Genomic DNA, 26,533 nt, shown 5'->3' with positions numbered 1-26,533 from the left:
ACACATGCACATGTATATTTATTACACCACCATTCACAACAGGGAAGACTTGGAACCAACCCAAATGCCCATCAATGATAGACTGGATAAAGAAAATGTGGCACATATACACCCTGGAATACTATGCAGCCATAAAAAAGGATGAGTTCATGTGCTTTGCAAGGACATGGATGAAGCTGGAAACCATCATTCTCAGCAAACTAACACAGGAACAGAAAACCAAACACCACATGTTCTCACTCATAAGTAGGAGCTGAACAATGAGAACACATGGACACAGGGAGGGGAACATCATACACCAAGGCTTTTCGGGTTGAGGGGCTATGGAAGGGATAGCATTAGGAGAAATACCTAATGTAGATGATGGGTTGATGGGTACAGCAAACCACCATGGCACATGTATACCTATGTAACAAACCTGCATGATCTGCACATGTATCCCAGAACTTAAAGTATAATAAAAAATGAAAAAAGAGAAAACTGAGGATTAAAGAGGTTAAATATCAATTATATGTGAGAGCCATATTTCAAATCCAAATCTGCTCCGTGTTTCAGAGCCTGAGCTCTGCACTGTTGTACTGTGGCCAGAAATGGTTGCATTATAGAAACAGGAATCAAGTAGGATCCTGATTAGCAGATAAGAATTGTGAAAGTGAAAAAGAAAATGACCTCAGGAAAAATAACATACGGAACCACCTTGATTAGAGCAGGATATTGTCAGAGCATATTTTAAATTATTTGAGTTGAGGTGCAACAAGTTAATTATGCATGAAAATATTAAGAAAAATTCTAGCAGCAAAAAGAGGATGAATATGATAGACAAGGGATTGAAATCAGGTAGACCCTTTAGGAGACTTTATTTATAGTAACCCACAACGACTGAATAAAAACTGAACTCCGGGGAGTGACCTTGGGAATAGCGGAGAAAAGTTATCTGGAAGATAGCTCAAGTGAAAAATTGATCAGAACTTGATTACAAATCAAACTGAGAATTAGGAAAAAGAGCAAGTCAACGATCCCACCAGTTTTGGTTTTGGAAGAGGATAGGGATGGGAAAACACTGGAAAAGACAGGGTAGCAAAGGTGGTAAAACCTTGATTTTAATTCCCACATAGCTGTTCAAGTGGAGTGTTGTGTAAGCATTTTATGGGACAGACTTGGAGTTTAATGCAAAAACAGGAATGGAGAAATTTGAAATGTTGGCAACTTTTATATACTCCCTTTATGTTTGCAGCCCAGTTTGCTCCCATCCAGACTTTGACATTTTTTATTAACCAGTTGTGCATTAAGATAATACCATAAATCTGTTTCTACTTTCCAGAAAGAAATTCTGGAACAACAGCAGCAAGAACGAAATGATACCAATTTTCATGGCATTTGTATGTTTTGCAATGAAGAATTCCTTGGAAACAGGTTTGCCATTATGCATCTTTAAATGTTACTGTTTTTTAATCTGGAAACCCATCAAAACATCCTTAACTGTTGGTTATATAAATTAAGTTATATGTGTTGGCTCAGGACCCTTTCGTTTATAAGCAGTACTTTTTAAAAATATGCCCAACATCAAAGATGGACTGTAGTTGCTCTAAGCAGCAGAGGGGTATAAATTCTTAAAATGACAGAAGCAGATTTGTGTTTAATATTATAGGGCTTTTAAAATTGGCTGACCGGCAAGACCATATGCCGCAAACTACTGCAGATGCACCTCCATATACTAACTCGTTTCCTCTAAATCACTGGTAACTTTTCACTTTTGATTATTAAAAATAAAGACATAAAAAAGAAGTGGGAGCACTGGTGATTCTATCACCAATCCCAGCTGGTCCCAAACCAGCTGGTGCAGTACAATTCAATTCTGGCACTAATCACCTGGGATTAGCATCAAGTTTTACATATTTAAGGGCACAGGCTCAAACAAGACTGCCTTCACATTAGATACCCGCCATAAACTCATGTGGTCCCAAGACTACCCAAAGTTTTGACCACTGGTTATGAAGTCAGAGGTTCCCACTGATAATTTCATGGGTTTGATAATTTGCTAGAATTACTTACAGAACTCAGGAAAGCACTGTACTTATGATTACAGTTTTACTATAAAGGATACAGATGAGAAACAGCCAAATGAAGAGACAAATTGGGGGGGGTTTGAGAGGGTCCTGAATGAGGAGTTTCTGATTCCTCTTCCCAAGGAATTAGGACCTGTCACCCTCCTAGCACATTAAGGAATTCACCAACCAGCAACCCACTCTGAGTTTTGGTGTCCCGAGTTTTTATGTAGAACTTCATCATGTAGGTATGATTGATTAAATTATTGAATTCCATCAGCAGCCCCCTCCCCTTTCTGGAGGTCTGACTGGCTCAAAGTCCCAACCCTCTAGTCATATGGTTGGTCTTTATGGTGACCGTTCCCCATCTGGAAGCTATGTAGGGTCCTACCAGGAGTCTCCTCGTTCGCATAATAATAAATATACTCCTATCACTAGAAAAATTACTAGAAACTTTGTGCTAGGAACAAGGGACAAAGACCAGACACATTTATTATTATGCATCAGTAATGTTTACAAATGTACATTCACTTAAATACAAGTTATGAAGTTGTAACCTCTAGGAACTCAGGATGATTTCACTGATTCAGCATACAGTGGACAATCAGAAAAATATCATTCTCTGCTAACTTGAAAGAAAGCAGTCTTTAGTGAAAACATAGCCCAGCACAGTAACTGACATTGTTACGTGAAAAACCTTGGAAAGGAGAAGGTAGCTACTTATTGGAATTTATGAAAGAGTTTAGTTGAGGCATTAATGTTCAAAACACCAGTGGTAAAGGTTTGATTCTCGGATCAGTTAGCATAGAGAAAAATCTGTGCCACGGCCACTGATTGTACTTCTAACTTTTTCCTTCTATTTCAAAGGACTTTATGGGTATAACAATAAAGGCCAGTCTTAAAAGTTAACTTAAAAGTACCAGTGAAAACCCATGCCACCATCAGAAAAATTACCAAACATTACTACTGACAATGTTAACAAGATATTTCTGATTTTATGTTCAGGTAATTATTGACCTAGTGAGGAGGCATGTGATTATTGTCAGAGATCTCTTGTATTGGCATATGGGAAGCTACAAATGATATTTTTGTTTTCTATAAAGTTCTAGTGATGAATGTGGATATTGATATGATTTGAAATATCTATCCATATGATATTAAATTCTTACAATATTGGTATTTGAACATATTAAATATTAGTGTTTCTCTAGTTCCTAATATAATCCCCCTGTTCCTCTAGTCTAACTTATCTGCATTCTCTATTGAGTAGGGTCACATAGGAATTACATGAGCTCCTCAGGAGTCTTGACTTATGCCATTGTTCTGGCATAAGTAAATGTATATATTTTTTAAATAACCAGTGAGAAAGATAAATAGTGTCTAGTTCTTATAAAAATCCCCTTTCCTTCATCAGTTCTTTTTATTTATGAAAAGCTCAGCCTGTAAGATGAAAGACACAACCTGAATCCACTCATACACTATATTAGCAGTGTTGCAGGCGTACATTTGTGTCCTCCCAGCATTGGGACATAAAAATAGAAAGAAGGAGGTGGATAACAGACAAGGATAGAGTAATGAGTACTTTCTTCTTACCATACATCTAATTTTTCTCCTCTCCTCCACACCCTTCATTATTTGTTTTAACCTGTCTGTGTCTTTTAATCTAAAGTATATCTCTTATAGACAGTATACAGTTGGATCATTTTTTATCCATTCTGCCAGTCTTCACCTTTTCATTGTAGTACTTAATTCATTTGTGTTTAATGTCATTATTAATAAGATCACGTTTACTTCTACCATTTTGCTATTGGTTTTCAATATGTTTTAGGTCTTCTCATTATTCTCCTCTATTGTTGCCTTCTTTTGTGTTGAATAGGTATTTTCTAGTGTATGATTTTAGTTCCCTTGTTTCTTATACCATGGATTTTGAACTCTTTTTCTTAGTGGTTGCCCTGGGGATTGCAACTAACATTTCAATTGAAAACAATCTGTTTCAGATTAATAACAACTTTAATTTCAATAATATGCAAAAACTTTGCTCCAATGTAGTTTGTTTCCTCCTCACTCCTTTGTGCTATTGTTGTCATACAAATTATGCCTTTATATATTATCAGCTCATGAACATGTTTGCTAATTACTGCTTTATACAGTTATCTTTCATATCAGATATGAGAAGAAAGGGTCCTAAAAATGCAATTATACTGTATTTTATATTTACTTACATTAATTACCTTTATTGGTGATCTTGATTTCTTTATGTAGATTCAAGTTATTGTCTAATGTCCCTTTCTTTTAACCTAAAGAACTTTCTTCAGTTTCTTGTTGGAGAGATTTGCTAGCAATGAATTCTTGCAGTTTCTGTTTATCTGGGAATGTCTTGATTTCTCCTTCATTTTTTTTCTTCCATATTTTTTTGAGGAATAGTTTCACAGGATATAGAATTATTGATTGGTAGTCTTTTTCCTTTAGCACTTTGAATATGACATTCTACTACCTTCTAGTTTCCATAATTTCTGGTGAGAAATCACTTACTGAGGACCGCCTGCCTGTATGTAAGGAGTTGACTTTTTTCTTGCATCTTTCAAGATCTCTCTGTCTTTGCCTGTTGACAGTTTATGTGTTGATAAGGATCTCTTATCTCTTGGTAAGAATCAGTGAATTTGAAGATTGTTCAATTGAGATTTTCCAGTCTTCAGAACAGAAGGAAAAAAGAACAACAACAACAAAAAATAAACAGCTACAGAGATCATCAATCAGATTCTTACCCTGCCCCACCAGAATTTGTGTTCCTGTTTGTGTGTTTAGTGATTTTCTTGGATTAATTCTCTTGATTTCTCCTACTTGAAGTTTATTGGGTTTCTTAGATGTTTAAATTAATGTATTCCATCAAATTTGAAAAGTTTTTCAGACATTATTTATTTAAATGTTGTTTCTGCCCCCTTTCTCTCTGTCTCTCTGTTTCTCTGTCTCTCTTCGCTCGCCTTTTGGAAATCCTATTATACATATGTCGGTAAGCTAGATCTCTGTAGCTCTGTATTTTTTTTGTTTTGTTTTTTTCTTTTGTTTCTAAGACTGGAAAATCCCATTTGACCAATCTTCAAATTCATTGATTCTTACTTCCAGCTTAAGTTTTTTGAGCCCCTCTAGTCAATTTTTTATTTCAGTTATTGTACTTTTCAAATCCAAAATTTCTATTGGTTGTCTTTTAAAAAAAAAACTTTCTGGCTACTCTTGGCCACTCTGTGTATGATACATCTCTGCTGTGTCTATGGAGCAGCATTTTTAAAACATAAAATAAAATACATAATAATTTATATCTTTTTATTGGTATTCTGTTTGGTAAGATATCATTTTCATAATTTCCTTTGATTCTTTCGACAGGGGTTTCTTTAGTTCTTTTGAACATATTCGTATTAGTTAACTTAAAGTCTTTGTCTACTGTGTCCAACATCTGGACTTTCTCAGGGGTGATTTCTGTTTCTACTTTCTTCCCCTGTGTATATAGACCAAAGTTTCTTATTTATTTATTTTTTTTTTTGCATGTCTTGTAATTTTTTTGTTGAAAACTCAACATTTAAGTAATATAATGTGGCAACTCTGGAAATTGGTTTCCTCCTCCACCCCACCAGGGTTTTTGTTACTTTTAGTGTGTTTAGTGACTTTCTTGGACTAATTCTCCAAAGTGCATATTATTGCTAATGTGTAGCCACTGAAGTCTCTGCACAGTTAGCTTAGTGTTCAGCTAATGATCAGACAGAGATTTCGTTAAATTCCTTGAACCATTTTATCTTCTGCCCTTTGTCAGGGGGCTTTGTATGTGGGTTGGGACACACCTTCAACACTTCATCAGTTTACAGTTCTGCTTTAGCCTCCACTTCTTGCTTGTGTAGAGTTTCAAGGTTAACCAGAGATGAGAGATTAGGATCTTCACAGGTTTTTCTGGGGCATATATAGACCGGCACATGTGTATGACCTTCTAGATCCCCAGGAAAATGTCAACTTTCAAAGTCCTCTATAGACACCTCATTACCCAGATGTTCCTTCCAAATTTTTTGGCCTATTGTTTGCTGCAATTAGTATTGCCTCAGGGAACTGTGATGTTACAAAATTGTCACTGATTGTTTCTGGCAAATGCCCTAGGGGTGAGAATTTTTTCGATGGGTAGGCTGAATCATGTCAAATAAAAGACAAACCCTGTGAATGGGCCTTTTCCCATCACCTGCCATATAGGCTGAATAGTAACAGTCCTTGTAACATTTCTTTCAGAATGGCCCACTTGTATTCTGTCCCCTCCAGTGGCTCTGAGCCTGCTGTTGTCAAGGCTATTGTGGAGCTAAGGGGAGGAGAATGGAATGGGGCAAATTAAAACATCACAAAGCTCACCATTCTTACCACAGTTGAGCCATGTTTCTTAAATAAATGTTCGTTGGATTGTTGCATGCCTCCTGTTAATTCCAGAGTCCTTAAAAAGTTGATTTTGACCATTTTCACCAGTGCTACTGTTGCTTTAATAGAGGAGCAGATTTTCGGAGGTCCATGCCCCACTGTTCCAGAAGTGCTTCTCTCAAAGCTATTTCTTTAATTTAATCCTGTTTGCCCAAATCACATTTATAAGTTTAGTGAAAACTGATTACAAACAGTATTAAACCAGGAAAAAAAATGAGATCAGAGAGCACTATGTAGGGAAATATTTATTCCTAAAGTATAGGGAAAGAATATTTGAAAAGGAAAAGTACATGAAATAATTTTTTAAGTAAAACTTCACTTCAGCCCAAAAGGTATTATGTATTTATAGTTATTACATGCTTTTGAGGACCATTATGAATGTGAAAAAATATAATACCAGTGCTCCTTGATTTACAGTGGGGTTACATCTCAATAAAGTCATTGTACATTTAAAATGTCATAAGTCAAAAAAAATTTAATATACCTAACCTACCTTAGGCATGCTTTGAACACTTACATTAGCCTACAGGTAAGCAAAATTGTCTAACACAAACCGTAGTTTATAATAAAGTTTTGAATATCTCATGTAATTTATTGAATATTGCACTGAAAGTAAAAAACAAAATGGTTGTCAAAGTACAGTTAGGTCATTAATAATAAAATTAAGCTTATAAAGAAAGGAGTTAAAATAATAATTTAAACTGTTATACATTTAATTTCCCAGAAATTAAAGCAAGTTGACATTAGGAATTACTTTAAAAATTAAAGAAATAACTCAGCAATTTGAGGAATCATCTTGGCTGATCAAGAATTAAAGGACTTCAAAATCTGATATGAAGCAGATCACATAAGGTGCCATCTCTACTCCAAAGCCCCAAAGATTTTCTTGGCCCTTTACCAACCAGCAGCTGTGGCTAGAAGGGTGAAGCCTTCCCTCCCTTCTCACCTCAGACTAATAGGCTGAATCAAGCTAATTTTGAATTAGCTAGCAAACCACTTAGGTACTTGTATTAGTCAGGGTTCTCCAGAGAAACAAGACCAATAGTATATATAGATATATAAGAGGAGACTTATTATGGGAATTGGCTCACACAATTATGGAGTCCAAGAAGTGTCACAATACGCCATCTGTGAGTTGGAGATCCAAGAAAGCCGATGGTAAATTCAGTCTGAGTCCAAAGGCCTTAGAACCATGAAGTTGAGTATTTAGGGACAGGAGAAGATGAATTTCCCAGCTCAACTATCTGGGCCCTCAAGCCTTGGATGATGCCTCCCCTCATTGGTATGGGCTATCTTCTTTACTCAGTCTGCTGATTCAAATGCTAATCTCTTCCAGAAACACCCTCACAGACACACCTAGAAATACTGTTTTTACCAGCTATCTGGGCATCCTTCAACCAGGTCAAGCTGACGTGTAAAATAAACCACCATAGTGTTGGAGAGGACAGCCAGCCCCTTCTTGAGCCTGCTGCCAGCTCCATCTGTACCTGGCCCCCCTTTCAGAGCCTGGATATCAGGCTTAGAACCCTGGGTAGTCCTGGCTAAGGATAGGCCACTCCTAGGGGAACCTCCCCTAAAACCAGAAGACATCAAGGACCACCAGATCAGAGCATGGGACCAATTGAAGACTGTTAACCCCACCAACCCTCTTCCTAACACTGACTTGGCCTTCACTCAGTCCCCTTCCAACTCTTAGATGTCAGTCATAGAACCCTTGGTAAACCTGGCTCAATTTTGGCCCACTGTGGTAGAACTGTCCTGGATCCAGAAGGCATTAGGGATGGTAGCAATTAAGTATGTGGCCAGGGTAGCCTCCCAACACTCCTATCTGCTTTGAGACAGCTGCTTGTTAGCCCTCATTCCCTCACTTTCAATGTCTGTATTCCTGGCTGGCAAGCCCCCAAAAAGTTCAGAGCAAGCCTAGGCTCACATGGGCTTGTTCTCAGTAGGGCAACATAATAACCTGGGATCATATACCTCCTGAGCCAGCTACTGTATCTTGGTCCATTCCAAGGCTTGGGTGTCAGGCCTGAAAACCCTGGGTAGACCTAACAGGCTTGGTTGCTGTTGGGGGAACACTTTGAAGTCAAGAAGGCCTGACCTAGCTAAGCCTGGAAACAAGTTCTAAGGACTGTCAGTCAGTTCCACCCACATCCCTCCCAGCAAGCTGCCGGCTGCAGCCAAAAGCCTTACTAAACCAATCCTCTTAGATCCCAGAAGCCACTGTGGCTTACCTGAACAGAGCCTTCGAGACTCGCCAAGCCTCCAAACTCATTTACCCCATGAGCCAACCACTGGCCTCTCATCTCGTAACTCAGACTCTAGATGCCAGATTCTTGGGCCCTAGAGAGGTTGAGAGCAGGATTAGGCTCCCCTGAGTATATTCAGTGTGACTCTTAATGGCAAGACATTTTGATCCTAGATAACCTGAGGGTGAGGGAAACCTCCCAACCCACCTATACCCCTTGAGTCAGATATTATTTCTGACAGCACCCAGGCACAATCTAGACTCTGGATCTTCATCCTGGAAGTTCTAGGCAGATGTTAACTATGACTTGGCCACTCTAGGAGAACCTGCCTGGATCCAGAGGCACTGTACTTTACCCCAACATGGCCTTGGGGATAGGGGGAACTTTCTGACCCTCTGCCTGACACCCTCTCCCCACCCCAAAACACACACACACCTACCACACTGCCTACAAGAGGCTCCCAGCTCCGCTTTCACCTGAACTGTTCCACAGCCTGAGCCTCAGGTCTGGAACCCCTGGCAAGGTCTAGCTCTGTCTGGGCTGCCCCTAGGAAAACTTTTGTGGGCCCAAAAGGCACGGTGACCTACCCCAACAAGTAGTTTTAGTCAAAGTTATCAGTAATAGGCAGTGAGACAAATGAGCATACTAACCACAAGGCTAATAAATGTATCCCTTACATAGTAAAAAAAAAAAAAAAAGTCAACAAACATTTTTATAGAAATGTTTGTTTTATTTCTTTATTTCACTTTCTCGAGGGGAAAAAAAACACTAAAAGCATTTTTTTGAGGGGGGACCATGTAAGTGTCTAAATAATCTAGATAAAACCATATAATATCTCACTATGCATAGTCTATCAATGGTGCTTATACTGATGAGGCTTTCCAAGACAGTCACCTTTATTTTAAGAACTAAAGTTGGGAGAAAAACTCTGTAGAATATATTATACACGTATACTTTTTTGCTATGTAAAAGTTACATAATTACATTTGTCCTTTTCTGTGTACGTTAATCAAGAAGTTGGTCATTATGTTGCAGATTTTCACAGCCCTTGCATTTAATAGACCTGTTAACTGTGGGCTCCAGGTCACTGTCCAGTGATACACTGGACTTGTTAACTGTGGGCTCCGGGTCATTGTCCAGTGATACACTGGACCTGTTAACTGTGGGCTCCAGGTCATTGTCCAGTGATACACTGGACCTGTTAACTGTGGGCTCCGGGTCATTGTCCGATGATCCACTGGCTAAACGCCTGTGATCTTAGGTCAGAGCAGGTTGTATTTCTGTTAGGAGGTTGCCTCTTACTCTTCTCCATGATGAATTAGAAAAGTAGAAGCAGCACAGTTAATTTAACAGTTTAAAGCAGTGATCCCCAACTTTTTTGGCACCAGGGACCCATTTCATAATGAAACTGTTTTATCTCAGATCATCAGGCATTAGATTCTTATTGTCATAACGAGTGCACAACCTAGATCCCTCGTATGCACAGTTTACAATAGACTTCGCGCTCCTGTGAGAATCTGATGCCACCACTGATCTGACAGGAGGCGGAGTGCAGGTGATAATGCTCACTTGCCCGCCTCCCACCTCTTTCTGTGCCGCCTGGTTCCTAACAGGCCATGGACCAATACCCCTGGTTTAAAGGACAGAACCTGATTCTTCTATAGAGTGTAGCCAAGCAGCAGATAGTGGAACAAACTGGTTTCCCTTTACAGAACTGATGTGACTGTACACTTACATACTTTATAATGTCACTCTTTAGTAGCTGAAACGTTTGTGCTTAGCACTTGCTTATACTTCTAATTAGTGTTTTTATTATGTGAATGCTATTCCAACCCAAATGTGTTCTTAGATGATTTGTGAATAATCCTAATTGCTCAAATTTCTTCCTAGATCTGTTATTTTGAACCACATGGCCAGAGAACATGCTTTCAACATTGGATTGCCAGACAACATTGTAAACTGCAGTGAATTTTTGTGTACATTACAGAAAAAGCTTGACAAGTAGGTACTGATTTATGGAACACTGCCTAAAGCTCTTTTAATCTTGGACTCTGTTGTGAATTTTTTAAAATTAATTAAATAGAGTAATGAAAGAAGCAGGAGTTTCCCATGTTGGAGGAGTTCTCATTTTGTGCAACAGTCCTTATTTTGCCTAGATCATATTGCCCTTTGGTGTTTTTTAAATTTTTCAAATACACTATGTCATATATACCAAACAATATACATATCATACAACATATGCTATATAGGATATGAAGAATATACTCACTGTCTAACCTAAGAAATAGAGCATTGTTAATTCCTTTGAATCTCCCTGTGTGCCTTTCCTCATTAGTATTTCCCCAGAAACCACTATTCTTAATTTTGGAATTGTAATTCCTTTAGTTTTCACTGTAACTTGTCTACATATTTAGTAAGGTAAATATATTGTCACATTATGGAACGGTGTTTAATTTTGTGTGAAACATAGTGTACTGTATGTATTCTTCTCCCTTTTGGTTTACATTCACATTTGTATATAATACTCCATTTCCTCAAGGTCACATTCTGGCAACTATATCCAGAGCTTAGCCTGTTGAAATAGGGAAGAAAATTCTTTAGGTCACCAGAATGACTTTCAAAAATGTATCCACTTTTTTTTCTAGGAAAAGAGCCCAAAATTTTTTCTCTGAGAACCCAGTTTTTTTTATTCAAATAAAATACTAACAAGTGTGGTGCTTCAACCCATAGCATTGAAAGCAACAACATTAAAGATAAAGTAAGACCCAGGCACGGTAGCTCACAACTGTAATCCCAGCACGTTGGGAGGCCGAGGTGGGCGGATCACCTGAGGTCAGAATTTGGAGACCAACCTGACCAACATGGAGAAACTCCGTCTCTACTAAAAATACAGAATTAGCCAGGCATGGTGTTGCATGCCTGTAATTCCAGCTATTCGGGAGGCTGAGGCAGGAGAATCGCTTGAACCCGGGAGGCAGAGGTTGTGATGAGCAGAGATTGCGCCACTGCACTCCAGCCTGGGCAACAAGAGCAAAACTCTGTCTCAAAAAAATAAATAAATAAATAAGAGGTAGCAAGTAATCCAGATTAATTATAAAAAGTTTTAAATTCAAATTCTGATGTCAACACTATGTTAAATCGAGTCCCTTCACCCTTTTGTTAAATGACTATTTATAACATAAGACCAAATGTGCCTTCTAGCAAGATTAGCAATAATGAATATCTATAATCAGCTTATCCCCCATAAATTGTCGACCATAACAGAATATACTACAAAAGAATATTATTATGCCCTGGAATATATTCTTTGGCATAAGAAATTGATGAAAAGGTGTTTAGTAGAGATAAAAACAAATTCAAAATTGAAACAATAACAGATTGCAATCATTTGAGAGTTTCCCATGTAAAAGATATTTATACTTAGACACTGTGTGGCTCCAGAAAGTAGAACTCTCTACTTTTTACTGAATAGCAGTTATAATACATGTTGTGTCAACTCTCAGGCTTAGTATGAGAAAGACATTTTGTTAATAATCTGCTCAAAACTGGTAATTGCTGCTTCATTAGGTAATGAATGCCCAGTTGGTGGAAATATTCGAGCAGAAGGTATATGAGAATTATATGGTAGTAACAGCTACTATTTATCTTATTCACATACATGAATAAATACCTAGCACAGTTCATAGTGCACAGTGAGTGCTCAATAAGTATATATATGAAATTGTCATTTCAAAATCTCTAAAATGTTGGTATTCAGTTTAGAAATCAGAAAATGGCAACAGAGAAGGCAAGTAACTTTACCAAGTCCCCCAGCTAGCTGGCACTGCAGCAAGGAATTAAACCCTGCAAATCAGCTCACAGGATATCGCAAACCATGCAGTAATTATTATATACACTGGGTGCAGTCAGTGCAAGTCATTATAATTATATGAAGAACATACCTACATACTTACTTTAGAATTGGTAATTCAGTTAGTAAAGAACCAAAATGATTTTTGGATATGACCTATCTTTGTCACAGTCTTAACTAAAGAGCCAAGTTGGTCAGCTTAGCTAACTAAAAAATACACCATAGTATGCACTCTACAAAGCCAAATGAATAAAGTGAGGGGGGATTCTGACAAGGATGGTATATCCCATTTGAAGATTCTGTGTGACCTAAAATGAATAAATACAAAACTCAATAATAATAAAGGACTAGGCCGGGCACAGTGGCTTGAGCCTGTAATCCCAGCACTTTGGGAGGCCGAGACGGGCGGATCACGAGGTCAGGAGATTGAGACCATCCTGGCTAACACGGTGAAACCCCGTCTCTACTAAAAAATACAAAAAAGCTAGCCCGGCGAGGTGGCGGGCGTCTGTAGTCCCAGCTACTTGGGCTGAGGCAGGAGAATGGCGTAAACCCGGGAGGCGGAGCTTGCAGTGAGCCGAGATCTGGCCACTGCACTCTAGCCTGGGCGACTCCGTCTCAAAAAATAAAATAAAATAATAATAATAAAGGACTATTGCAGCAACTATACAAGAGACTTGTTTATCAGTGTTTGTATATTTCTTGTAGTTTACAGTGCTTGTACTGTGAGAAGACCTTCAGGGACAAAAATACACTTAAAGATCACATGAGGAAAAAACAGCATCGCAAGATTAATCCTAAGAACAGAGAATATGACCGATTTTATGTCATCAATTATTTGGTAAGGCTTTCTGTTCATAACGTAAAATTTGATTGCAGTACTGCAAACAAAATCTTTCTGAGGACCAACTAATATTTGAATAAGCAATTAATGCAAAGGTCAAAATGTAATTGAGGGGAACATTCAAGTAGTGATTAGCTTTAAAATGGTTAGAGTACAAGACATTGGATTTGATTTGTCTTTTATTTGACAGTGTTTATGTAGTAAAAATGTCATGTCTCTAGAACTCACAGTCATCTTGACCAAAAAAAAAAAAAAAAATACAGTATTTGGATATCCACATACCATCCTCCATTTATGTAATATCTTTTAACTTGGGACCAGAGACTCCTTTTTTTTTTTTCTTTTTTTCTTGAGACAGAGTCTTGCTCTGTCGGCCAGGCTGGAGTGCAGTGGCATAATCTCGGCTCACTGCAACCTCTGCCTCCTGGGATCAAGCAATTCTGTCTTGGCCTCTCTAGTAGCTGATATTGCAGGTGCGTACCACTGCACCTGGCTAATTTCTGGATTTTTAGTAGAGACAGGGTTTCTCCATGTTGGCCAGGCTGGTCTCAAACTCCTGGCCTCAAGTGATTCACCTGCCTCGCCCTCCCAAAGTGCTGGGATTACAGGTGTGAGCCACCGCACCTGGCCAGAGACACTTCTGTATTCTGTTCAGAAGAAACTGTTGAGTACTGGATGTGTTAGGTGCTATGCGAAATAATTCTTTAAAAACAATCTCTTTGCTCTTTCCCTTTCACCCCTACAGGTGTGTATCTTTATCATTCTCTTCAGTCAGTTTATTTTTAAGGGAAGTTTCAAGGAAACCAAACCATTTTACCATGAAATGGGATTTTTATTTGTTGGCTTGTGGGGTAGACTAACCAGGTGACCATGCCAAGGATTTTAAATGTATTGATAGCTCTCCTTCCCCAGAAACCTCAATGCCGTTTGTTGGCCTCTGTAGATTTCAAGAAGAGGCGTTCAAATGGAGACAGTAGGGGTTGGGGGAGAGGCATTTGGAAATATGGGAGGGTATTTTTGATAGACAGCAATGACTGGGGAGTCTTACTGGGCCTGCCTTAAATCTACTGATTTTTTAAATATATATATTTGTCATACATTTTTATATATTTTTTATATATGACAAATGTGTATGACTACTCATATAAAAGAAGAGGTTATGTAACTTTCCAGAGGAACTGGAAGAAAAATGGAGAGTTCTGTTTTGAATGGGCATTTTTCTTAAGCAAATGGAAATTATTTTTTCTCTCAGTGTAAATGAATTAAAACCCAAACCCACTGGTCACAAAAGGCTAATTGAATATAATCAGCCATTTTATCTATTAGATAGAAACAAGCATATCCTGAATTATGCTGGAAATCTCTGCTTTAGGGTAGAATTTTGTCTGTTCTAACTAATCCTTGTAGTGTTAAAATTCCCCTTGAGAAGCAAGTTTAACATGTGTTTGAAGATTGACTCTAAGAGGTTGCCATGGTTTTCTACAAATGTTTTACAACCAGCTAAAGGCAAACGTACCCTTTGAGCCCTTCCATCTTTTCTTGAAATCACTCAGTCATTACTTCCTAGAGCAAATGCTGCTTCTGGACCCAGCCCAGTCTAATAGGGAGTGGACTTCAGTGCTAGCTCTAAGAAATACTCAGCTACTGCTGAGTCTAGCTATAGGAGCAATTTAATAGTTCTTCCTTCTGGGGCTCTTTTAAAACTAATGTTGAAGAGCTTGAGACTAGCAGAACATTATATAGCTGGAGGTTTTTACCTTTTAGAGGAGACTTCAAAGGATTTGCTCACTCTTATTCTGCCAGCACTTTTAGAAAAGTATGATACTTCATTTCCTGGGCATCAAGTAGGGTAGCTGTCAAAACTGAAATCATCTGCCAGGGCCAGCCATCTCTAGATGAGCGTGCTAGATTGTGCTGCTCACACAGGGCAAGGATTTGATGTGGCGTGGACCACAGATTTAGAGAAGTGTTTCAAGAGAAAGTAAGGACTTTAACAATGTACAAAATGACAATTAAATTACAACTTTAGAGTCATATTGATAGAAGTCCTTTTTTTAACTAGCAGCTATTTGAGTACTTACAATTTGCAGGCACTATCCTAGGTATTTATATTGAATTATTTAATTCGAGTCACATTTTTATGACACAGGTATTGTCATTAAGTCTCTTATAGGTAAGGGGACTGGGCACAGAGAGGCTAATTTTCCAAAGGTCACATGGCTAGGGCAAATTACTTATCCCGGGCATCAGTTTCCTTCATTTTTACAATTGAGACAAGACTAGTACCTACATCTGATGCTTTGGGTTGTGTATTTTGGCCAAGTAATGGTGATGAGTTCATAATGATCTGTTCACCCACCCTTGCCTATTCTCTTTTGTAATAACTAAAAAGTGAGCCAAGGTCAAAGTAAAGCTGACGTTAATCAGCACTTTAAGGCTGTGCTCCACAATCTTAGTCTTCCTAGCCCAATTCCGATTCCTGTTCCTATTCCCTGTTTTCTATTCCCTATTCCTATGTGAAATTCTTGCTGAGGTAAATAACCAAAAACTCTTATGATCAACCAAAAAAGAAACCCTAAAATGTGTTACGATGCCTTAGCATTGTGGAAATGATGTAAACACCTTTGAAAAGGAGGGAAGAAACCTATCGGCTTCACTAAAGACATACCCATGCGCTAAACCAGAGGGGTGCTCACCAGAGGTATCAGCCGCAGTAACATTCGAGGAATAGTTGAGGGAATACTGTTACAAATTAAAAGTATAATAATATATAGAACAAGTGTATAAAAAACTGTCCCAAATACTAAGAGTAGAGGTAGAGAAAAATAAAGGCCAATGTCTTCTCAGTATCATTTTAGTATTATTCCAGACCTCATTAAAGAATAATATTTAACGCGAAGAACATGAATAATAAATCGATATGAAGAATAAATTCTAAATTTTACTTAAACAATAATGACAATATTTTATTTAAAAAATATGTATATATTCCCTTGTTATCCCTCTGAGGGAAAGGGCTGACATGAGTGTGGGCAAAAGATAGAATTGTTTATCTTAGTAATCAGTGTTTATACATTATTTTATTGATGTCATACATTCTACATACATTTGAGTGCCTTCCAGCTACCAGATGCTAGAAGAGAAAGAAAAAATATTGTAGATAGAAAGGCTGATTTGAGTCACTACTTTCAAAGAGTTCAGGAGTCGGTATGGAAGACCACCACGTAAGCACGTTAGTTTGAACCCTTTGTAATGGTCTATCAAAAGTCAGCGTTTGACCTCTCCTATAGCAAATATATGCAGTCATTGAGTCATTCACACACAGAGCTCCTCACTCCACTTCAAATGCCATAGAGACTGCCAGCACAACAGTGATGGGAGCATCCAGGATATCCGTGGCAAGATACACTCTAATAGGCAGCAGAAGTAGGAGAGCCAGTGGACAGAGGGGCTGCTTTTGGCTTTCTGAGCTCAGCAAATTGACAAGTTCCGTTTTCCTTCTTAGATGAGATAATTTCTGTGCTTAATCATTCATATCAGTTTCTGAATAACAGACTTGCAAAAACATTAAAATTCGTTTGCATAGTCTGAATTATCTACTTCAAATTCTTGCTTTCTTTTCTCACAAACAAAAGAGTTCAGCAGGTAGTGAGGATGGGTTGGAGGTAAGGTGCCAGTTAGTTTCACATTCAGATAACCTTTCCTCAGAGGGCAACAGACTGCTTAACATCAAGGCTTCAGCTGCATATTCCTACGATGCTCATGTTTCAAACCCTGAATTTTTCTAAAGGGAATTGGTTTTGCCATGATTTTTATCATTCTTTGATTTAAATTTTTTTTATTCTTAAAGTATACAAAACCACTTATAACAAAAGTAGGCTTTTAACTGATTTTTCATAGTTTTTTGTAGTTCTCCCTAGTGAAATTATTTACGCTGAAAACGCTTTCTGTTTCTGATGGAGTTTTGTGTAAGCACACGGAAGTGACTATGTATTAGGGCAGAAGTGTGATGGGTGAAGGGGATCTTTTTCTTCCATGTTTTTTTCCACCCTCTCATTGTTCATGAGCCATCTGATGCAGGGCTTTGAGGGGGTGTCTGAACATCTTTACTGATATGCCTTCCAAACTTTGTTTTTCTTACATTCTTTGCTTTCCTGACATGATTCGTTAGCAGGCATAGTGTCTTAATTGGAGAGTTACATGGTTTTTTTGGTTTGTTTTTTGTTCTTGTTTTCGCTTTGGGTCTTGTTTCTATAATAAATCGTATCTTTAACTGTACCAAAGCAGAGCAGTCTAGGAAACTGGGCCACTGTCACGTGCAAATTACTTATTTCCTAATATACTAGTAAACATGGACATTCATTTTCCTCTCAGGTGGGGTAAGTGGTTAATGCTGTATGGCCTAGATAAATCTCTACATATTGTACCTAACACTGAGGAAGTTGCAAAATAATGCTTTGAGTTTAGAAGTTTAACAGTGGAAGATATTTTTTGTTACTTTTGGCTCAAAATACTCATTGACAAGCAACATTTGCCCTTATCATTCAGAATGATCAAATTACAGAAGGCCCATACTTTAGTAATACCTTGCATCAATAAAACCATGACCTTAAGTCCAAGTACAGAAAAACCAAGTAAGGCATGAAAGATTTAATTCGTTGCCCAACTTTCTAATAAGCATCTTGTTGGTAGTGTTGAGGCCATTTTTGGTGTTCCGTAATGAAGTTCAGACACTTCCTGATGACTCTGGGAAGCACATTATAGAGTCCAAATTAACCCTCTCTAATGACGTTATGATAGATCTCTATATATTTAAATGTATGCATCATTTAGCTGATAGATAATGACAGCTTCGAAACCTCTCATTAAGTTGATAAATTATGGATTTTCTTTCTTCCCCTAAATCATAATGGCACTCATAGTTCTTTGTTTTTAGCTAGATGAACACCTTTATTTGGGGGGGAAAGACTCCGTAATTGAGTGAATTTTGGTTGTGTTTTTCCAAAAGAAGGATATTGAACAACAAAGCTATCTGTGCTTGTAGCAGGTCAGGTGGGCTTGATTCTAACCATAGCTTAGCTGCTTGAAAACATATCCATTAGTGTTCCTACCTCTCTCTTTGTGACACTGTCTGCTTTTGCATGGCACAATGGGAAGACTGAATAGAAAGAAGACAGGGCAAGAAGAGAGGAAGAAATGGCCCAAGGGGAACAAAAGAAATGATTGGGCCAAAATAAATCATTCCTACTCATCACTCCATAAAGTTTTACTAGCACTATGACTAGGCTTACCAGACATAGCCCCAAAAGAGTGGAACTTTTCCACTGATGGTAAGGGATAAAAGGGATTTTAGTAGGTACTAGAGCACCTACTCATGCCTAGTACTATTTCTTTATAGACAGTAACTCACTCATTTAATCACCTTAAAAAAACCTTTTGAGGTATAATCTAACTTGACCTCAAATGCATTTTTTTATTTTTTAGTTCTAACAAATTGAATTCTACTTTCCAATTCAACTCAAAAAATAGTTTATAGTAATAGTACCCACTATATGCCAGGCTCTGGAAATGTAACAGTGAACAAAGGCCATTAGAATCCCAGAGATTCTAATACACTTTCAGGGTTGAGAAACACTGGTTCAAATTTAAGAGAAAAGAATTTGATTGAAAGGATATTGCTACTTCTCTAAAAAATTATCACATTAAGGTTTCAACTTCATATTGCTTTTGCACTGTCATTAAGTCAAAAAAAGTGTTGAATCAAACAATCATTGAGGACCGTCTGTATATCCTACTTGTACTGTTTCAAAACCATTTAACCATGGGTGTTTTGTTTATTTTTTTGGTTTTGGTTTTTCTTGAAGTTCTGCATACTCTCTCCCTTCTCTTTCCCCCAATCTCTCTCATCCCTCTGTTCTTCCTACAAAGGAACTTGGAAAATCATGGGAAGAAGTTCAGTTGGAAGACGATCGGGAGTTGCTGGACCATCAGGAAGAGTAAGACTTGTTATTGCTGCTAGTTAATTGCAGTGTTCCAGGAGTAAGAAGACAATGCTTTAGTTTGGTTTAAATTATGAAGAGGGAACCTAAGAAGAAAAAATACCTTCTCTGAGCCATGCATCCCTTCATGTCATGTGGCAGAAACTTGAATTCAAAATAACTTTCACATAAAAATTCCTTCCAACTAAATTAAAGCTATTGATTGAACACACAAGTAATACATAATTCAGAGAAAAATACATTCCAAAATGCTTTGCCTGCTCAGTTGGTGCTCAGACCTTGAAGTGATACGATCTTTGAACTTTCCGTGTTGCTGTCATTGGAATAGAGAATGTAGCTGCATTGAAGTTAATCCTGTTCTGTGTTCCGGCCATTGATGACTAACTTTAAACATTCACAGCTTCTTTGCTTGAAATTATAAGCTTGAGAAATGTTCTTTTCAACCTAAAAGGGTTTCTTATTTTTCATCTTCTTTCCAGTCAAAGCTTTTTGGCCTTTTTTCTCTCTCAGGATTTTAAATTATTATTATTTTAAGAGTGAAGTAAAGCTCAAAGGTAGAGAGCTGCCATTTGCTGAATTTTCTTGATGCATAGAGATTCAGGCAGAGAGTCTTCCAGACTGAAATAAAAACATCTTTCCCATTAAAACACACTAGTTGGAATGTTTAATGGGTGAATGTTGAAGTTTTAATGACACAAAAGGTTATAAATAGTAAGTCATGACCTGAGCCAAGACTTGTGGCTCCCTCCTGGATGGATAGAGTTAAGGAAAATGTTTCCTGTTTTCTAATCGGGAAGCTTCTGTGCACATTGGGTTAGGTTGATCTTGAGAGTCTTATCAGTGATCATTTCTGAGCTTGCCATGAGAAATTCTCTCATCTGAGTTTGCATGGGTGTTCCTCATCTCCACAACTCTTCCCTCCTGGCAGTTTTCCTGGTTTGGGAATGATAAGAAGTTGGTAGTATTTCAAAAAGGTAAATGCAAGGAGCAGGGAAAGTGGTAAAAGGGATCTTGTATCCTTTTCGAGTTCGCTGTCTACCACCAGATATAACACTTGCCCAGTTTTAAATAATCAGTATTTCCCTCGTGAAAGAGACACGGTTTGCCTTTGTAAAATACACTATTTGTCATGCAGAAACACATTCCCAGCATCACACCTCACAGCGTGTGCACTCAGTGGTTGTGGTTAATGAGAGAGAGCATCACATTTTCTGAAATGTCTCCTTTGCAAATTAAACCTCATTGTCTCAGGATGACATTCCTCTGACTCTAGACTGAGATAGAGACTCAGAAGAATGGCAAATAGGAGAAAATGGAACAGCACCTGTTCGCTATTTATATTAATTTCATGGTGCTGCTTTGAATTTCAAAAGCTATATCAGAGAGTCATAATATGATGTGACAGTCTTTACCAAAATGTCAGAGTTGAAAGAGATTGGCAGGGTTTCTTAGTAAGAAGAAAGTAATACCAAGTCACTGTGTAGTATACTCTCTTAATGAAGGGAATGTCTGTATTTTCTCTTTTCTTTTTTAATTCAGCGACTGGTCTGATTGGGAGGAACACCCTGCCTCTGCCGTCTGCTTATTTTGTGAAAAGCAAGCAGAAACAATTGAGAAATTGTATGTCCACATGGAGGTAAGATACCTGTATTTATTTGAATTTTGTTTCATTCTGACAGGAGAAAGCTGGTAGTTGTTGCACCCTCATCTGCTTATACTTTAGTTTCTCAATCATTATTCCAAACACAAGAGACAGGCCAGGTCTGTCGGGGAGAACCAGAGCTCAGCACAATTTAGTTAGTACAGTTGACTGGACCTGAGTAAGCTGTTTGTTAGTGTGAGATTTCTCAGACCACTGATGCCATCTCACCTTTGAGATGCTTACAAGATCATTCTGGCTCAGCAGGTGGGACAAGTTCTGAGTCTTTTTTACAGTGCTGCTTGTGCTGGTGAATAGGAGAGCAAGAAGGGAGAACATTGCCATTTACAAAGCCCCCGGAGGAATGGGAAAAAGGAGGGTGGGTAGAGAGGGTCTAGGGCATGATCCTACACTTCCTTCAGGTGCCAGCATTTGGAGAGAATAAATGAGGGAGCATTCCTAGTGTGGGCTTTCCCTTCTAGATGCCATTTTTATGTTATAGTGAAGCTTGGAGCTAGCAGTTCTAAACCTTTTTCACCCCCATATACCTGGAGAGGACACACACCCTACACTCTGATCCTTAGCTGCACAAGGCAGATAGGGAAGAGGAACATCTAATGATTCATGACAGTATCACAGCTTGTGGGCAAAGGGCTGATTATAATAGAAAAATATTATTGGATGATTCTGGTATCTCTCCCCCTCCCTGCAGCCACCTCTGCCAATAGTGGACCATATTCTCTGCTTTCACCCACTTTCACCTCACCCTTATTCAGAAATACTGTTCACCAAAACTTACTTCTCACATCTTAGTTTAGTAAAATAAGGACCTAGAAAGCGCTCAAAAGACCATAACCTTTTACCCTGATTTTAGTTTCTCTGAAAAAGGTTCCCACTAGTATGTGTGTATAATTTCCTGTGTTTAGATTTAATTCATAATATCTTAATGTCTTTGTATTGAAGGCAGCCTTAGTATGCCTATCCTGTGTAGGGATTACCTTTTTGGCATCCTTGACAGGTGTCCTTAACCTCTGCTGGGTCACTCTCAGTGATGACATCACCAATTCCTAATCATCCTGCATATGGTGCTACACTAAATGCCATCCCAATGAGTTAAATGGTCTTTATCCTCTGTGAGATTGTAGGTTAAAACATTTACACAGACAATTGCCGGTGTCAAACAAGCAAAAAATAAGTCTGCATTGTAAAAATAAAAAGAAAGTGTGATTTATAGGAAGGTGTGAGTGAAGAGAAACTTTCAGGTTTAAACAGTGTATTTGACAGCATAAAATGAAAAGCAGAATTTGTAAAAATTACCTATGTGGGGCAAAGAACCTATATCCATAATTCTAGTCCAAATGAACAGTACAATAGAAACATATCTTACTTATACTTTTATCACACTGCAGAATTCATACATAGACTTCTACATTTTTAGAAGGCTACAAAACGGATACATTGTAAATTATAAAAACTATAGATATAAGCTATGAGCAATTATAATGTTGTTGTTGTTGTTTGAGATGGAGTCTTGCTGTGTCACCCAGGCTGGTGTGCATTGTCGTGATCTCAGTTTACTGCAACCTCTGCCTGCTAGGTTCAAGCGATTCTCGTGCCTCAGCCTCCGGAGTAGCTGGAATTGCAGGCACCCACCACCACGCCCAGCCAATTTTTGTATTTTTGGTAGAGACAGGGTTTTGCCATGTTGGCCAGGCTGGTCTCAAACTCCTGACCTCAGGTGATCCTCCCGCCTCAGTCTCCCACACTGCTGGGATTATAGGTGTGAGCCACCATGCCCAGCCCAATTACAATGGTTTAACTGATTGACATGACTTGTTTGGACTATGCTGTAAAAAGAAGTTGGGTATGGAGGGAACTAGTTAGACTTAGAAGACTTTAAAAGCAGAAGATACCAAACTCAGACTGAGTTTCTAAACTCCTGTGAATAAGTTGTTTATAACTTCAGCCTGAAAGATTAAATAATTCATTTGCTTACAAATGTATTCATTCCTTTTTTTAGGATGCACACGAATTTGATCTTCTCAAGATAAAGTCAGAACTTGGTAAGTTTGATTCAGAAGTGTTTTTCTGTGATGCTTCATTTTTTATAAACCATCCTGTAAACTATGCCTATGTTCAGTAGCTACGATTGGAGAGCGCACCACCAAAACGTGTCTCTCTATATATGGTCTTGACAGAACTCTCTGTGAAGCAGTGATGCTCAACCATAACAGTCAAATATGGTTTTTGGTTTCATATACTCCTTCTTCCTCTTTCCTACATATACGACTGCTTCAAATGGAATATAAATTAGTGGTTAATAATATATCATAAATTGCAGGGGGCTAGTAGAATATGGATTTTTAAGTCAAACTAGAGTTCAGATTCCAGCTCTGGCATTTACTGGCTATCTGACATTGGGCCTCGGGTCAGAAAAATGTTCTGAGGAGTGAGTAATGTATGGTAAATGCCTACTGCACTGCTTAGCAGTATAGCTAGGATTGTTTGTTGTAGGTGTACCCAAATGTATCATTCTCAGTATCACAACAATAGAAGGATTTGGGGCATTAGGACATAAATAAAGTACTGACTTGCTAATAGATCTAAGACAGTAAAAAACTTACTTCTCACATCTCAGCTCCATCACTGTTTTCCTGGGTCCTTGGATGTGTTACTTTGCTGCTCTTATAGACATGTATATACATTGCATATATAATTAGCTTAGTAGTCAAGCACATGGGCTTTGCAGCTGACAGCTATCTATGCGACCCTGGGCAGTTTCCTAATATGTAATGTAGGTATGATACTACCTATCTGATAGGGTTTTATGAAGATTAAATGTATTAATACACAGAAAATTATTAGAATAGTGCCTAGCTCATAAGCCCTATGTAAATATGGGCTGTTATTATTTGGTATCTATTATGCTTTATAATTGTACTACCTCTTCAGGTTGATTAAGAAAAATAAGTGGCTCCTTTAAGAAATTATAACAGTGCAAAAAATGGGTCTGAACAGTTGTCTAATGATTCTGTATTTTGTCATTTTCAGGATTAAATTTCTATCAGCAAGTGAAACTGGTCAATTTTATTCGGAGGCAAGTTCACCAATGCAGATGTTATGGCTGCCATGTGAAGTTCAAATCCAAAGCAGACTTAAGAACTCACATGGAAGAAACTAAACACACTTCGCTGCTCCCTGATAGAAAGACGTGGGATCAACTGGAGTACGTACTGCAGAACCACATGTGCACTTCTTTACTCCCTTTGATTTTGTCCCTTTATTTAATTTATTTAAACTTACAGAAAAAAAGGAATACATGTTTATTATAAAAAGTATACATCAGTATAGTGTAGGGAAAATGTAAAAATCTTCAAAATGCTTATTTTTAAAATAATCCCCCTCTTACAAATGAAACCAAGTATTTTTCAGTATTTGTGATATGGAGATAGATACATACATAGAGAGATGAAGTAGATACAGATTTTTTAAAGTATATTTTATTAACAAAATATTGTAAATATCTTTCTATAGCCAGTATCTATCTGTTGCATCCTTTCTAATGGTTGCCAAATATCCATTGTATGGATATAATCTGTTCTGTTAGATACTTAGGTTGTTTCTTACTTTTTGCTATTATGATACAGTAAATATCTATATGCCTACATTTTAGCCACTTATCTAATTATTGAATTAAGCTGAACTACTAGAAATGAAATTACTATGTCAGAGTTTGTACACTGCTAGGACTTTTGGTATATATTTTGTATATTGGCACTTGAAGAAATTAAGCACTTGGTCATCTGTTGTTGGATTCCCAAGTATCCTTTGCCAAGAACCTTCTGGACTGGTTCTCACATCATTCTAGATAACCTCAGTCAAGGGCTCCTCTGAGAGGCTGTGGGGTTCTAGCTGCCCGGAGCTCCTTCTGTTCTTAGGGAATAAGTCAGTTCCCCCAGAACTTTAACCAGAAAGTTCTAGTTTTTCTCCTTCAGAAAATCCCACACTTGTGAGGGTATCCTGTTCTTATAATCCTTCTTATATAAATTAAAATTTGTAGTATTCCAAAAGTAACTTCAAAGTGTATTCAGAGAAGAAACCAGAATAACAAACTTCATATTCCGTAAGTGTTTCCTTTTGTGATTACCTAGAAAGAAGGAACGATTAGGCTGGAAAACAAAACACAAGGGAGAGCTTATTATTCTCAAGTATTTGAAGAATTTGTGTTTGAAAAAATAACTATATTTGAAGTTTGTTAACTTATAAGGAAGAACTAGGACCTTTGAGTAGAAATAAAAGAGATGTCATTTTTAGCTTCATAGGAGGTGTATCAAACGACTAGAGCTACCCACTACTGGGGTAAGCTGCCTTCGAAGATCGTGTGTTTCTTACCATGATAGATGATCAAGCAGAGGCTAAGTGGCCAGCGGGCATCTCCAGAGGCAACTCTGGAGCCTGGGAGGTCCACGATCTTGGTTTACCAAATCTAGATAGTAGCCAGTACTATCATCAGTACTGATGTCAGCCAGTAAAAGTCAAAGTGAAAGCAATCAGAATTTGTCTCCAATATAGCCTTTGCAAAATGCTATGAAATTGTTGGCAAGGATACCTGGCAAAATTATAGTAAATGTGTACATTCAGCCACCTGAACAATGTATTAGTTTGGTAATTTAATACTATGTATCTGTGGTTGTTTTCAGGTATTATTTTCCAACCTATGAAAATGACACTCTCCTGTGTACACTATCTGACAGTGAAAGTGACCTGACAGCTCAGGAACAAAATGAAAATGTTCCCATCATCAGTGAAGATACATCTAAACTGTATGCCTTGAAACAAAGCAGTATTTTGAACCAGTTGCTACTACAAGAGTGCTTGAAAAACTAGAAGAAACTACCACAGAAGCAATTTTTCATGTTTTTCTTCTATGAGACAGACATGAAAGAATAATTTAAATTTGAACATCAGCAAAGGATTAGTCCTTGGTGAAATAAACTTTTCAAAAACTAATGTTCTTTTCAAAAAATAAAGTAGGAAAATGCACTTATTAAGAACATGAAAAAAATGAAGTAGGAAAATAAGATGAAGACTTTGTATTTTGGCTATCAAGTTTTATTGTGTGATCATCTTAAATGAGCTCATTTCATTAAACTCATAATTATCTACAGAAGGATATGCCAATTACAAAGAAATGAAAAGTTTGTATTATTTATAAACCTGATTTTTCTATCAGTAGTTTCAGTCTCCTCCCCAAGGACCTTCTTCATCCAACAAGTTACAAAATTTGAATGTCCTTTCTGTACTATGTTGGGTGACCTGTAAATGTAATGACCAAAAAAAAAGCCACAGAAGAAAGAAGAAATGGTCAAAGACCTGGATAATATGCAAATTGGCCATTATATTAGAACAATCAAGAGCTGACTGTATTATCATTACCGCTTTCTGCCTAGGGTGGCCAAAT

At 37.8% G+C, this 26,533-nt stretch overlaps 1 protein-coding gene across 1 annotated transcript in view; it reads left to right on the top strand.

Moving 5' to 3' along the window:
- Positions 1-26,307, top strand: part of ZNF277 (zinc finger protein 277) — a 142,471-nt gene extending 116,164 nt beyond the window's left edge. The window contains exons 5-12 of the mRNA XM_003896488.4: positions 1,322-1,413; positions 10,631-10,741; positions 13,299-13,431; positions 19,363-19,430; positions 20,973-21,069; positions 23,093-23,135; positions 24,124-24,298; positions 25,773-26,307. Of these exons, the coding sequence (XP_003896537.2) occupies positions 1,322-1,413; positions 10,631-10,741; positions 13,299-13,431; positions 19,363-19,430; positions 20,973-21,069; positions 23,093-23,135; positions 24,124-24,298; positions 25,773-25,959 (906 nt within the window). The 3' untranslated portion in view covers positions 25,960-26,307. The remainder of the gene's footprint in view (positions 1-1,321; positions 1,414-10,630; positions 10,742-13,298; positions 13,432-19,362; positions 19,431-20,972; positions 21,070-23,092; positions 23,136-24,123; positions 24,299-25,772) is intronic.
- Positions 26,308-26,533: the final 226 nt, after the last annotated feature.

This window comes from Papio anubis, chromosome 4 (assembly GCF_008728515.1).
Source record: "Papio anubis isolate 15944 chromosome 4, Panubis1.0, whole genome shotgun sequence".
NCBI classification, from domain to species: domain Eukaryota; kingdom Metazoa; phylum Chordata; class Mammalia; order Primates; family Cercopithecidae; genus Papio; species Papio anubis.
Note: the sequence above shows the minus strand (reverse complement) of the source record. Positions and strands in the feature narration are given on the sequence as shown.